The 16,372-nt window shown below is 39.8% G+C and overlaps 1 protein-coding gene across 1 annotated transcript in view; it reads left to right on the top strand.

Annotated features, from left to right (window-relative positions):
• LOC144827999 (fibrocystin-L-like) overlaps positions 1–16,372 on the top strand; it is a 1,093,512-nt gene that overhangs the window by 475,870 nt on the left and 601,270 nt on the right. Inside the window, exons 29-30 of the mRNA XM_078686146.1 lie at positions 6,839–6,958; positions 11,180–11,344. Coding sequence (XP_078542272.1) covers positions 6,839–6,958; positions 11,180–11,344 — 285 coding nt within the window. The remainder of the gene's footprint in view (positions 1–6,838; positions 6,959–11,179; positions 11,345–16,372) is intronic.

The raw sequence follows: 16,372 nt of genomic DNA, 5'->3' as shown, positions 1-16,372 counted from the left end.
TTCTGGCGATCACCTAATCAATTGGGAGAATAGTGAGACTTATATTCCTGAGCTTGGAGAAACCCAAGCGTTGGTGGTCCCTCAGTGCTACAGAACCTTCCTACTGGGCCAGGCTCATGACATACCCCTGACAGAACATCTGTGGCAGCCCAAAGCCTTTGCAAGTTTAGTTACTTACTTTTACTGGTCCCGGATAAGAATGGCCTCAGACATATTCCACAGATTCTGTCCCACCTGACAGGCCAGTGGGAATTCAGGGGCAAAACAAAATACACGTCTGCTTCCACTCCCAACTGTGGGAACATCCTTTGACAGGGTGGGTATAGACATTGTTGGACCCCTAGTCCCCACGAGTGCCCGAGGCAACTATTTCATCCTGGTCTTGGTGGAGCTGTCCACACAATACTCAGATGTCATTCATCTGAGGATTGTGACTGTTCCCTCAGCAGCCAGAGTGCAGAATATTTACCTGAATGGGTTTCCCCAAGGGGGTTGTGTCTGACCCAGGCACCAACTTCATGTTTGCCAGCATAAAGTGTATGTGGGAGGAGTGTGGGGTGACCTATACATTCTCCACACCATACCACTACCAAATCAATGGGCTTGACGAAATATTTAAAAAAGGTATGGAAGGGCATGATTATAGGACTGTCATAGCTCATGAGGTATAAGTGTTAACATCCTCTTGCCATGCCTTCTTTTTTGCATACAGGGAGGTATCTCAGAATGTAGTGGGGTTCAATCCCTTCAAATTTCCGTTTGGCCACACAGTGCATGGACCTCTGAGTCTTATCAAGGAGGCGTGGGAGAAAGCTCCCAAGGAACCTCGTTAGGAAACAGTGAGCTATATATTTGGCACTTCAGTCTCAGATGAAGTGTTTCTGGAAAGACACCTCTGAGAACCTAGAAGGCATTCAGGAAGTGATGAAGCAGAAGACCACTCTGGTAGAGTATTAACCTGACCAAAAGTTATGGGTAATAAAGCCTATCGAGATCCGAGCTTAATGGACTGTAGCCCGGGCCTTATGAGGTATAAGAACAGAAGGGGAAGGTCACTCACCTGGTGAACCTCAGGCTCCCCTCAGGGGTACGACATGTCAACCACCACAAACCTCACTTTGAGAGGTCTGTAGTAAAAATTCTCCTGGTGAGTGATGATGGTAGAGAGGAGGATAGTGAACCTTTCCCTAACATTCTGTCTTTCAAGAGGCAATATGGGTCTGTGGAAGGAGCTGTCTTCTCTCCTACCCTGACCCCTGAGCAAAAGGGGACCTGCTGTCTCTTGCTGGGGCAATTTGCTTCTCTTTTACGCCAGGATTCACCACTTGGTGTCTTACAAGGTGAGAGCCAGCATCAAAGTTGAGGTGTTCAAAATGCTGGCGTTAGAGGTGGTTGAGAACTCCAACAGCCCTTTGCCCAGTCTCCTGTTTCCGGTACCAAGGTCTCCACACCAGAATGCCGGTTGTGTGTGGATTACAGATGACTCAATTCAGTCACCAAGACTGGTGCACACACGATCCCCCAAACCGAAGAGCTCATTAACCAGTTGGGAACTGCCAAGTTCCTGAGAATCTCTGACTTAACATCAGTGGCAGATTGCCTTAACAGAGGGGACCCCTGCGAGGTCAGCATCATCCACCTCGGAAGGCCACTTTCAGTTTTGAGTGATGCCCTTTGGGTTAACAAATGCCCACGAGTCTGGCCCCTTCTACTCAAATAGTAGGTATACTGGAGTACGGAAACCTACTATCTCTCAATCACACAACACAGCAGCCCCTAGTTTTAACCTCATCCAATAATCGAATGCTGAGCTGGAATATTGCAGGTCTGAGTACCAAGATGGGCTCCCCCGAGTGGCATGCATTTATAGAGGTATACAATATCTGCCTCTTTCAAGAAACCTGGGCATAGACAGCCCTCTTTTGTGCTGGATATCTAAATTATTTTATTGCTGCAAATAAGGGAGCAAAAGGGAGGCCTTCGGGAGGGCGGACCATCTGGGTGCGACAAGACTTAGAGGTTAGCATTCAGGTTCTACCAACCCATAGCCAGGACATCCAAGCAATTAGACTGACCATGCGTGACCATCTGAAAATAGACATATATAACGTCTATGTTAGAGGAACAAGAGGGAAATGGTTGGGAGTTTTAGCAGGTCTCGAAGATCTTCTTGACTCACATCAGGAAGTTTTGAACACTAGCGGGGACTTTAACACCACGTTTGAACCCCTTACCACTGTAGGTGGTTACTTAACAGAAGAAGAAGACAACAAATGGGGTATTCCAATATTAGAGTTAAAGCCTATAAGTAAGTGGTCAGATGTGGTCATTCAAATAAAGGGCTTGCAGGCTTTAAATGGGCATATACAATCTGATAGACAGCGGGCTAATACTTTAAATAATGGCCATAGTGCAAGCAGAATTGATTATGTTTTGGTGAGCTTGAAGCTATGGCATACCATGGTGGACATGGCGGTCATAGATAGGCTAGAAAGTGACCATAATCCCTTGTGTGGGACCATGGATTTGACCCATCAAAAGACCTGCACACAAGCCAGGAACATATATTCCCCAGGCGACGTTGTACCAACCAACAATTTAAGACGGCTTAATGGGTAAGAATAACAGAAAGGCCAGATCTGCTAGACAACATTCTCAAGAGCATGTATTATGCCACTAATGAACTAGAGGCCAATGTAGCTAAAAATAGGTACCTAGCCAATTCAACATGTATACACAACACATTTTTTAGCCACTTGCGTACCTATTTTTTTAAGCAGGGAAAGAACTCTAAGGCACCTAACACGAAAGTGGGGCAATGGTATAATAAAGAATACAGAGAGGCATGCCAAGCCTTAGGGCAACCATCAAAGATGGTAACCCTAAAAAAGTCTGAGCAGCAAGGTCCCTCTATAGGGGCACGCAGGCAAAAGTTAAGAGATCATGGGACGATAACAGGTGGCAGGAACTAAGGGAAACCTGCGCCACGAAAAACCCCAAACTATGTTGGAACGTTTATAACTGGGACAACGAGGGACAGGCTGAGTGACCTCAAAACCATGTATCGCAGTCGGATTGGGTGAATCATTTTAAAGCCCAACATGCCTCAAATTTATCTGGAGGGGAGGGTTAGATTATACGAACATTATACCTGGATTACACCTTTAGTAGGGCTGAGGTAGAGACAGCACTCAAATCAGTACTGGCTGGAAAGGCACCAGGGCCCGATGGCATACCAGGGGATATTTCTTTACACGATAAGGATAGATGGTGCCACTGTATTTCCTTGTTGACAAATTCTATCGCCCAAGGAGCCCCCATACCCGCCTCCTGGAAGGGAGCATAGAGCATCCCTGTCTCTAAGAAAGGGGACAAACCATGTCCTGGGAACTATAGGCCAATCAGCCTAATTGACTGTCTGCAGAAAATAACTGGGAGGCTGGTACTCAATAGAGTCCAAGAATGGATTGAGGAGTTTAGGATTTTGTCCCCATTGCAAGCTGGATTTAGAGCCTTCACCAGCATAATTGATCAGGTGTTTCGGTTTGTCCTGATACACTGGAAGATAGTGACCATTGGTAAGGGAAGCCTTTATGCCGCCTTTGTAGACCTGAAGTCGGCATTCGACCTTGTCCCCGCACTAAACTATGGTTAACCTTACAAGATCTATGAATGCCATCAGAACTCCTGTCCTTGATTATTAGATTGAATGAAGACAACAGCGCAAAAATTAGATGGGGTGGACAGGGGGAAGTTACCAAATCATTCCCCGTAGGGAGAGGCGTGCACCAAGGCTGCGTGATGGCCCCAACACTATTCTCATTATATATTAACGGGATAGTGAACTACATGAGTTTTACCCCTTTGGATGCCCCGGTATTGGCAGGCGATAAAATGCCAATATTAATGTTTGCTGACGACACACTGATTTTATCCAAGATCCCAAGCGGACTCCAGAAAGCCCTAAAAACATTCAAGGGATTCTGTTCACAGCGGGGCTTGGAGGTTAATGTGTCAAAGACAAAACGGATGGCATTTAGTCCACATAGGACCTTGAAGGGAGGCATCTGATTGAACGATAGGCCGCTAGAACTGGTCAAGGAGTTCACCTATCTAAGGCTTAACTTTCAAGATAATATGAAGTGGGATCACCATATAGATCTAGCATCCCTTAAACATAGGCAACTCTTAGGGATTTTCAACCTGGAACACGACTCTTCACATACTAAGCCCATTAGCCCAGTTTCAGAAATTTACAACATGAAAGTCATTAGCTCAGCCCTCTATGGTTCTGAACTCTGGGGGTGCGAGAACCCACCAACTCTTACATCTTCTGTAAATAGGTTCTTGAGAAAAATTACTAGACTTCCACAAAGTACCCCCATTTGCCCATTATTATTTGATCTGGGGAGAAAACCAATTGCAGCCGTAGCTAAACTTCAACTCCTCCTCTATTCCCGGAGACTCTGGACTATACCAGAGCTCACAGGCTATGCAAAAGGCTTCTCATAAATAATAAGGGCTGATACTTTACACCGTATTAAATGGCTATGGGCGGTCAGAGACCTCTTGTCTAATATATGTATCTCCTCCCTATGGTCCGATCCTGTAAACTCAAGTTTTCCCACAAAGGAGGTTCTGAAGGCTACATATTGGGAATTGTCTCAGTATAACATCAATAGACTAAGTGAGCCATCCTCTCTAACTGGATTTTTTTGGAACATAAAGTGATCCCGAAGCTGGAGACATACTGGGATCTAATCATGAAACAACTAGACCGTAAACTGTATTTTCAGTTTAGGGTAGGCACGTTGCCAGTGAGCTTATTCACTGCTAGATGGAATAAACCAACTGTAGATATATGCCCGGTGTGTAAGTCTAGCGACAAATCTTTTGCTCATCTTCTTTTTGTTTGGGCTGGGTATATTGCTCTGCGTCGCATTTGGTTGCTCCCAATTTGTAAAGTCCTGGGCACCAGACGGGCTAGCGAAGCCGAAAGAATTTTGCGGACCAACACCTCAGCAACAATTGCTATAGCCATGGCAACATTCTTAGGGTGGCCATGGGTATTAAGGGCTCACTCAGTACGTCTATGTGAGGATAAATAATGATGTGATCTAATACAGCCATTTTCTTTTAAGCAGTCCAGGACACAATAGTGAGAATTATTCTAGATCCAAATGAGTTTTTAACCCAGAAGTAGGGCCATAACAAGTGATTAATTTATCTAAAATTGTAATGTATATTGTACATATTTTAAATGCTTATGCCATATTTTTTTAATGTGTGTTTTCAAGTTTTATGATAAGCGTATTCACAAAAAATGTTTTAAAGGTTTGGATTGCATGCCCTATCGTTCAGTTATATGCTTTTGAGTCTATAAAGATGGCCATAACAAGGGCGTGCATTTTATTTAAAAGCATATTCAAATATGGAATTTACAAGTTTTTCCTTTGGCAGCTGTTTTATCTAACCAATCCTATCTGTATTATTATAAATTATTTTATGACTTAAATTTGTCGAATAAAGCTGCTGAAATGGGAATGGCCAGGGCATGGGGGGGTGCTCTTCTTCCGAAGGTGGGTCAGTAGAAGGCTGATCTTGACTGGTGCAGTGCCGCAGAAAAAATTGTATATGAAAGGAAGGGCTGCCCACATAAATGGGAGAAAATATGGCGACAATGGGAGACATATTGTGGCCTGTGGGGGGAGGGGGTGATTATTGCGATATTTAGAAGACTGAGGTGATGGGGCCTGTTAGAGTTCTCGTGGGGTCAAGTGGATAAGATCTTACTATATGTGATCAAAATATTGTGTCTCTCAATGCATGCCTCTCAAATATTGCCGGAAATGTATATACTGTATCTGACATTGGTTTAATAAAAAGATCTAAAAAAAAAAGAAATCTCATAGTTCTACTGATTACATTTTTACTATTTTGGTGGTGCTTTATTTATTGAAATGTACTTTGTGTCACAATTGCTGTTAGATTATACGTGTGTTATGCTTTGACTTTATTACTGATTGAGCCGTGAACAAATACTTCACTCATTGCCTCTAAGTTAAGCCTGGCTGCTTTTGTGCCGAGCTTCCAGGGGGTTAAGACTAGATTGATTTACTGTCTGTTGTTCCCCTGACAAGCATTGTGTTTATTATTTGAGTGGGGCTTCCAATTTCCTACAGCGGCAGAGAGCAATGAAATGCATGAACTCTCATGGAGTTGTACATTGTAAAGAAACAAAAAATCCCTCAAGTTAGCAGTGGAAAGATACAGTTCATCCAGTCAGAACACTGTGAGACAGGAATGTTCCTGAAAAGAACAAACATGAAGAATAGGAGTATGATCTCAGTAGTCTTCCAGGAAAGCTGTGATTGGTGCAGCTTTCCACTTGTGCTTCCGGCAATGTATATGAGTTGACAAAACACATAAATCTACATCTGTAAACAAGGTATGTTTATGAAACAATAATTTTAGTGTCAATTGTACAACATTGCAAATAATGTCAAGAACCTGGTCCCAGAGTAGAAGCATTCAAGGGGAAATACATTTATTATGGAGTATGGACACTGACATTGTCTACTCAGAAGCATGCAGGTGTGCAGAAAAGAAATAATTTACTGCCATTAAATCTCTACTTTTTCTTTACTCAGCTTTCTTATGTCATTCCTTCCCATAAATTGAAAATTAAATTATTACAATCTTTTCCAGCTGGGAAATATTGTTGAATAGGAACCATTTGATTAGAAACTGATTAAGAAAAGGCAATTAAAATGTACATGCTTCCCAATTGCAAACTGATTCAGTAATAACACTTATATGTTATTTATGTGCTTCACAGGTCTATTTGTGGAAGTAAGCAATTTAACGATTTTAGGCTCTGGGTTTGCTGATAGCACAGGCAATGACAACACATCGGTATTCATTGGCCCAGTCAGATGCCCAATCATCTCTGTGTCTGGTAGGTTTATTCTTGAAAATCCAGAATTTAAACGTGGTCTAATGTGATTGGTCTAAAGAGTGATCTTCAAATACATATTATGAAAGAAAGAATGAATACTAGAATTGGAGTTGAATGTCAGCTTATTTGACATCCTTCGAACTGAGTTGGTCAATTGTGAGGGCAAGTAGAGTGTTTTAGTTATTTATACTTAAATATTTTTCAACAGCAAAAAAAGCAAACAAGCACACTATTGTGAATTAGCTGATCTTATCAATCCTTGCCCTTAGTCTGCACTTCTGTTTGTATTCATTACATAGATAAAAAGTTGCTAAACATTCACACAACCATAGAAGAGTTTGCAGACTGCATTACTACTGATATTTTATAACAATAAAATATATCATGACATAATCTAAAATCAAAACGTATGTTAGTCCACTAATATAGGTCTGGTCATTAAAATATTATTCAAATTCATATTTCTCTCAATACATTTTACCTGAAGATATTTCAGATCTTTCCAAGGGCAGGTTATTTGGGCGAAGTATGGAGAGTCTTCTTTATGAGTAGGAAAAGTCTACTACCTCCAGAAACAACACAAAAAGCCAGATTGTAAATGGAAATTTAGTATTGCTCCAGAAATAATATCCAGCTGTAAGGAAAAATTGGGGACCAGAAAGCCTTCCATCTGTCCGGGTCAAGCAACAAGGCAAAAGAAAGAGCAAAACAAACAGGAACTGGAGTAGGCAGAGAGCCCATGGAGTCCAGTGTGGGAGCAATCAAGCACGAACAATTCCAATACAAATTGGACTCAGAATTGTCTCCCCATATATATAGCGCTAAACAGGAAGTGACAATCCAGTATATAGTTTGGCCATCTTGGATTGGGAAAAACTACCACAGGTTAAGTATTCAAAATTATAATACAAACAATGATGGTATATGTCATAAACTATGAAATCATAACTAAAAAATATGGGCACAGAAATTAATATTCATGATGATTATTAGTACTGAGTTATCAAAATGCTCCTGCATGCTGTGATTTTTTTGTAAGCCAGCATGCAGGGGAAAATTCCCACAATTCCCAGAGCAGGCGGTAGGGAAGACTAAAACACGCTGGAAGCCACCATGTCTTGGAGGTCAAAATTGACAGCACACTTTGGGGATAACAGGATTGAAAGGCCACGTCGGTGCTCACAGAAGATGCACCCACCCACTGCATTCCAAACATTAGGAGACTATTCTTACAGTGGCAAAGTGGGATGGAGCTCTACTCCCAGAATCTGTGTTTGACCTCATAGTAACACGTTTGTATCTGGGTTAGTCCACTTATCTGTTCATCTGTCTGGGGTTGAGGTTGATTGCATGCGCACTACAGAGTTGGGGAACAATAAACATCTGATTTTCAGCATCAAGAGGCTTCAGGTAATGAAAGTGTACTTTACAAATACACATTAAAACAAGTGGTTGCAGGGAAAAATTGCAGAAGGAAGTGCGACTATTTTAATGACTCAGTTTTATGTTAGTAGACCACTCAGTTGAATATCTTGTAAGTTACTCTAGAATTTTTACTCAATCATACGTATCAATGTGTAAAGATAGTTACTCATCAAAGATTCTACAAAATTCTTCTGTGGTAGATTTTTTAGCTCTTGTTGTGACCACATTTGCAGGAGTAGAACAAAAACTAAGGTTTGATGTGGAGGAAAACTCTCCCCTCTCAATGTAAACTGAGAGGAGAAAAATTATCCAGTGAACAACCACATCTGAAAGCTAATTCTAGGATAGGTATTGAAGCTAGGAGAAGTATTTTGCATCTGTCTTTGAAATAACCTTTCAGATGTAACTCAAAGAAGATGTGTTTAATTGATTATTGTCTGTAGGCTTCTTTGTGAGCATATGCAGATACAGTGGAACTAACACCCCACCAGGGATGGTAAATGTTCACAGTTCAACCTATGCCTTCAGTTGTCAACCATTTCTCCATCCAGTCACAATGCTTGCACATCATCACATTTCACCCAGACTACAGCAGCACAGAGTAGAGATACATCAAGGATAATATACCACAGTAGAGCAGTAATAATACTAAAGGATGAGATGCTGGGCAAACCTGCCTCCTCCTGGCCGGCTCCATGAATGTTTTTAGTAGTTTTCATATTTCTTTCACATGATAGCAACTGTCGAGAAATTAGTATACATAAAAACATTTTTCATGAACTCATTTTATATGTTTTCCAAAGGAAGTGGTCCTGATGCTAAAAAAGTACTCTGTGAAATATATTTAACCAAAAAGATGTTTTTTGCAAAATACACTCTTACATTATTAATACTTAGCCACTCAAAACTGTCTTGAATGTATTACTAATGTACTAAAGACTACTGTGTAAATAGAAAGAATAAATACTTGCTATTTGCCGGATTAATCAGGTACACCCACTTTTAAATATTTTAGTGAGCAGACTATCTCCACTTTTATTTATTTCACAATTCTGTTACAACCAACACATATCACAATACTAATCACTTTCTCAAGATTGATAGACCTTAAATGAAATTCTTTTTACTAATCAATTGAAATAGATAGAAAAGTATGTGGTTCCTCTTAATCACTTATTTTTGTTAGAATTGTAACACTTAGTAGCATCATGATTTGTTAGATCAAATTTCATGTCACTTTCATTTTGCTTTGAAAATATTTTTTCTTGTTGAGATCCTGATTTTACACATGAGAGAACATTCTTTCAAGTATTTCTAGACAACAATTGCAGAGTTATATCCTTAACATAATGAAACCAATGTAAAAGAGCAGATGTGTCAGAATGAATGAAAACGGAATTGTGTCAATTAGAGAATAAAACTGTCCATTAATTACTTATTTCCTGATACATCAAAAAGCAATCATATTTTCATTTAACATGTAGAATGTTAGCTTGTCCTCATATTGATTTATAAGTATCACTTTGGGGTTTAATCAGACAGTGATACACCACACAATCTACATATAGTGTATGCAGAATTGGCTTGCAGTGCATAAAACAGTTATTAGAGAAGAGAAACAATTCAGCATTTGCACTGCAGAATATCAACAATGCACCCCTAGCCATCCACTAATAAACTGATTCTGGGAGCTGAGTGCCTTCAAAATTCATTCCACATCCTAAAAGTGATGTATGAATTTTCAGTTATATAGAGAGCATCAGAGAACATTCCAGGCATGGCGTTATGTAGTACGCTTGCTTACAGATTATCATTACTGACTTTCATATTTTGAGGTTCCCAAAACATTATTCATTTGCCCAATTCAATGTGTAGTAAATCAGATATTAGCTGAGCACCTCAGAAATAAAACCTTCATTTTAACATACTGTTTCATCAATCTCTTTAAATAAACATGTTCAAAATCTCATTATATGTCTAGTACTAGTAGAATAAGAGGATGGTAAATATTGACCATTGTAAGTCGCCAGTCTCTTAAAAAATAACTTAATGCATAGTGTTGATATCTGTAACTAGCCTTCCCTTAGTCAAAGGTTTTTTATAACCTATCATTTTTCCTTGTCTAGCTGCATCTCATCTCATAAGTCGGCCAGTGAATTAATGTGTCATTTGAAATGGCAGTTAAATACTCTACAGCTTTGATGAGCATGCCAGTATGCTATATCCAGCTACAATCAACTGGAAACAACTGATCTTCATGTTCATAGTTTACAGTGTGATAGGGTTCACTTAGAGTGAAGAGCTGTGCATTCTTGGGACTAAAATAAACAATTCTGATATTTAAAATATATACTCAAATATTATATGCAATTACCAATGACCCCCCAATCAATGTTTTAAGAAATGATATTATTAGCTCTAAAAGATTGAATAGTTCCAAAAATTTAATTCAACTTTTAGATTACCCTTGGTCCAAAGAAACTAAAAATGTTTGAGTGCTCATTTGCTGGACCTATTTATATAGAAAATAATGTAAATAATAGTCCATATTTAAACTGTGCTTAATTGTATCAAGAGCTTGTAGAAAAAAGAATTGTCTTTTTTTTTTTAAATGAATAATTCTCCATTTCCTCCTATACAATTTTCTGCATATATTTAATCCCATTCTTTCAAATGTGATTTATTTTTGTAAATAAATGATGTTTGTTTTAATGCTTAGCCAAGGGGTAGTTTTAATATTATTTTTACCAGATACGAGATGTGTTTGTTCTAACACTTATACTTTTTTCCAAAAAGAAAACAGAATTGTCTGCCAGATAACTAGCGGAAGGGCTGGATCCTTCCCCGTAGTTGTTTACATCGCTGAACGTGGATTTGCACAGCCGCAGCCTAATCAAACATTCAATTTCACATACAAGATTCATGTCTCCAATATTTCACCTGATAGAGGAAGCCCTGCAGGTAAAATTAAAAACTTGTGTCATTTATTATAAAATTGTGGCCATAGTCATGACTTTTACAACTGAATTGGCCTTCACTGTAAAATCTTGATTGTAAGAGTGCAATATAAATTAACCTTTCATTAGTACCATAGCACTTTCCCAGAAACATTGATTGTCAGGCCTGCGTGTGTGATTTGAGAGATGTGGTTGATTATGACATTTGGGAAGAAGAACTAGAAATGGTCAAGATCCTGGCACATGGTCTGGTCTTCTCATGTTATAGTGAGATTGACAAAACATGTGCAAATGTTTATAGGGGTGAGTGTGATGACTGATACAAGCTTAAAGCAGCACTTATTCTGCATTCTTGATCAACAAATTATTGCCTGGTTAGTGTGCTTTCCTTTCCCATTAGTGAGGTATCAAAACTAGTGGGGGAAACTTAATGTCACATCACCAAAACACATTTGATGAAAAGGCTTACTTTTAACTATAGGTTTTCACTGTCTTTAGGCAGACGAGAGCATAAAGTCAATCTCCACACGTCCAGACTTTTATATGTAATGGGCTGATGGTAAGAAGGTTCAGTTAGGCCATTTAAATCGACTAAAGTTTCATACACGTTTTGTAAATAGGGTGTCTGAGATAATGCAAATGCCTTGGCTTCTGTGGTGCCAGGTGGCAACCAAGAACTAAAGAAAATGAAATATTCTGTGCGCCCCACAAAACATGCTATTGAGTTGAAAACTAATTTAGGAAGAACATTAGTTGTTAGTGCTAAATCACTGAGAATGACGTATCCAACATCCACCTTTGAAACATTGTACACGTATTCAGCATCATGTATGTATTCAGTCAAGAAGTGATGTGTTATTTACAGTGAACAATAAAGAATAAAACACTAAAACATGAATAGGTGATAACTAGAAATTCAGTTTTTGTAAGGTTTTTAATTTTAGGGAATGGGGGAAACTAGTATTTGACGACTATGAAACACTCCTTGCAGTGGTGGACATCGATTGTCCAATAATGGCCCCAGCAAACAGAGTTAGCATCTAATGCCTTCATCACACCAGTGAATGGAGAACCTTAAATCCAGCACTAGATGTTCCAGCTGTACCATACTGTTCCATATACATATACAAGAACAAGGAGAGCAGGATCAGCCCCTGCAACACCCTGCTCCTCAGGAGAGGAGGGTCTAACTTTGAATTCCCTCTGTGGACAAACTGAGTTAGGACAGAGAGGAAATATGAAAAACACTCCTCAACACAACCCTCAATTACAGTGCATGTAAATAAAACGGCAAAGCCATCCATGGTTAACTTTGTCAAACGCTGCCAAGTGTTTATGAAGTATGAGTAATGAGGCATCTGCACTATAGCATTTGATAGCCATCATGTACACCAAGAATTGCAGCTGTCATGGTGCCACTTTTAGTCTGGTACCTAATTTTTTAAATTTAAGAGTGACGCAGATACTTTCTGTGTTAAATTTACCAACTAAGGGGCCAGTTAAGATGGTGTTCAGAAACTCTTCCAACTGAATTGTTTTTGGAATCGTTTCCGACTGACTTGGGTTCCGCAAGTCCGACGGATTATGATGCCTCCGAACATCTTTCGGTTGGACTTGCATGGACTTCAATGTGAAAAAAGGGGTGGTTGGGAAAAACATACACTCTGTGATGGGCACCCCATGGAGCCTGAAATACTATGCATGGTTTGAAAGGAAAGTCCCTTTGGTACCCCCACAGGCTCCAACAGGAGGCCTCAGGGTGAAGAGGAGCCTGGTACAGGACACAAAGTCTGATTCCGACAGTCGTTTTGTGTCAGGCAATCCAAATTGGAACGGCTATCCGAATCGGTCATTGTAATCGATTATTCAGCAACCGTGTCCATAGAACTGTACGAATCGGCTCTGAACGACTCGGGCTGTCCAAATGCTGCGCTGAACTGATTTGTACAGCCCAAACAGTTTCCTTGCATCGTAATCGTTCGTCCGAAAAGGCTTCCGATTTGGTTGGAAACATAGGTTCCGAATCAAATTCGTTGAATCTGAATTCAGTTCGGAGCCTTTCCGGATGGCATCGTAATCTAACGCTAAGTAAGTTATACATTTATTCTGACATTTGTCTGTCAAATAGAATAAACAGCTATAAACACATTTATTATCATTATTTTTAAAATTATGCTACAAGGAATTATACCATTAGTGCACCCACCACTTTTATTTGGAGAAGTTAAGAAGTGACCAAGAGCTAATGTAACATCCATAAATCTCAGTTCAACGATTAATAATTTACTATTACTGGTCATGGTGCAGTATGTAATAAACCGAGGTGCACAAATCTGTTGATGTGGTGATAAACATTAAAAGACAATAAATTGAAGGTTGAGAGCAGGTACATTTAAATGTAAGAGGGCACCATCATATTCAACCTGAAAGCTTAAATGTTGCTGCAGTTGAGTGTTTAAAATATAAGGAATTCGACCCTATCCTAAATTGTAAAATAACTACATGCATATTTGTATTTTGGACCGGTCAAATATATTGGAATGGAACATCTGTGCCCGCAGTATTCATAGTAAAGGAAATAGATTGCTTTGCAGGTCAAATGTATCCATTTTAAATAGAGACATTCAGAGCGATTTGGAACTTTTAAAATATGGATAGGGTCCAGATCCCCTGAGAGATGGCAAAAACACTACTAAACAAGTTTTAATCTGACTGCCTGTTGCACTGCACCTGAAAGGAAGCTTAGGGGCAGTGCTGTAAGAAACTGCAGCAAGGTGCCACAAGTCATTTTGCTAGGCCTTGCAGCGTTAGTTTCGAAGCACAGGGATGTGACATATTTACAACAATATGTTGCATCTATGTGCTTCCCCCCACGCTGGCGCACAAACTGCTGCTATTCACCGGTGCAGGCACCCTTGCACCATGGTGCAAAGATGTCTGCGTCATGGGGAGATTGTTTTTGTGCAGGAAGGTGTCCCTTCTTGCACAAACACAATCAATTGAGGTGAATTCCTTTTCCAATGTGTGTTGTAGAATGCAGCACACATTAAAAGAGGAAAAAATTAGGAGAACTGAAAACATTTCTTCTCGTTGCACCTCGCTATGCAACCCTTAGGGTGGCGTAGCATTCTTACGCATATCCAGATTAATGATTTCTCGTAAATCTGGAAATGCATCTGTGGACATGGGTGTTGCGTGGGAACACCCACCACAACACCCATGTCATGCTCCTAACATGCACAGTGTTGCGTGAACAGGTGCGATATTTACAAGCACAGGTTAAGTCACGCAGGGTGACTTTACCTGTTCTTGTAAATATCAATTAGCAGTCTGCGCCAACGGTGAATCATGCAATGTGATGGACCGGCGGCGCAAGGGGCTTGTAAATCTGCCCCTTAGTAATTGTTTCAAAGAACTACTTTCTAACAAACCACAACTCTTGAATTGAGGATCAAATAACTTGTTGAGGGAACTTCACAATATAGATGGAGTTCCATATTAGGATGTCTTCTGGTAAGACCTGACATTTTAAAAATAAGCTGCATAAAATCCCTATTTTCAGTATAATTTGTCAATGTTGGGTTTACAGAGATGCACTTAGCCACCAAACAGAGAAACATTAATTGCAATTGGTAATCGGTATTTAGGCATAAGGGTAGCAAATGCATATCTGTAAACTGCTATGTTGAAGTGCCTGTTGTTTTCAATATAGGTGCATTCCATTACAAAAGAATAAAGAAATAAAAATAAAAAATACAAATATAAAATGACATGTTATTACAGTACATAGGCTGTGAAGAATCGCTTAAGTCCCACAGTGTAAACCTCCTCAGAGACCCAGCAGTTAAAATTCTGCTTCTGGAATATTAACAGCCTCAGTAGCTAGTTGAGGGAGAATGAATTTATAACCTTTCTATAAAACTTTGAAGTTCTACTGCTACAGGAAACTTGGATGCAAACACAGACGCCCCTGGTGGACTTTAAGGAATATCAAAATTAAGCTAGTAAATTTAGCAACTCAGGAAGAGTTGAAGGGGGTCTTTTTCTTTACATCACCATGGACCTGCAGTAGCTCCAAGAACCAATAGACCTGGCTTGTTTCAGGATCTAGTGTGTCAAACTCTCAGTCTCCACTGCCCCAGGCAAAATTTCACATTGTTAATTCTGAATTTATATATTCACCCAGGCAAGAAGTGTAAAACCTCTAAAATTGTGATCTGACAGACTGGCCAAAACGAAAAAACAATGCATCCATCCACAAGCTCACATAATGCTGTCTGAAGACTTCGATATGAATCTATTAAATGTTTACCTGAGAAGACTCCTTTCCATCTTCTGAAAAAAATCCATAAGTATGCCAGTACAGATAAGAATGGAAATGAGTAAATCAGGGCACTGGAAGCCATGGGACTATACACGTTAAATGGGCGTTTTTCTTGATATCAGCTTGTGGCATTCACTAGAATGACAAACAGAGTAAACTCCGTTCTTAATTGCACCCTAGTAGATTCAGATCTATTTCCATGGATTAATATCTTCTCTATAAATCCCAGATCGGAGAGTGATCACTGTCTAAATTTTTGTAGTTAACATCAGCATACCAAGGGCGTCACTGGCAATTGTCCTATCCACATTGCCTCATTTATTCAACCTAAGGCCCCTTATATGGAAAGACTCAGAGGTTCCAAAGATCTTCGACTTTGCTATTTTCCACCTGGAAACAAGAAAGGCAACATCCAATGCCCTATACAATATTGGGGTTTCTTTTTCAATGCCCTTAACAAGGCATTTCCGATTATGCTAAGCATATGAGCAATGTACTAAGACTGGCCATGGACCACCTAGGGCTCAATGGTTCTCAACTCAGTTGTTAATAATAAAAAGGCAACTCAACAAAGAGATCAGATGGCTATTCATGTCGGCCCCACAGCCAAATAGGATAACCAACATTAGAATTGCTAAATTGCTAAACTGAGGCAAGCTTATAAAAAAGCACTCTGGCAGGCATGAGCACCATAACAAACCTGCTGGC

The sequence above is a fragment of the Lissotriton helveticus genome, chromosome 4_1 (assembly GCF_964261635.1).
Source record: "Lissotriton helveticus chromosome 4_1, aLisHel1.1, whole genome shotgun sequence".
Lineage (NCBI taxonomy): Eukaryota > Metazoa > Chordata > Amphibia > Caudata > Salamandridae > Lissotriton > Lissotriton helveticus.
Note: the sequence above shows the minus strand (reverse complement) of the source record. Positions and strands in the feature narration are given on the sequence as shown.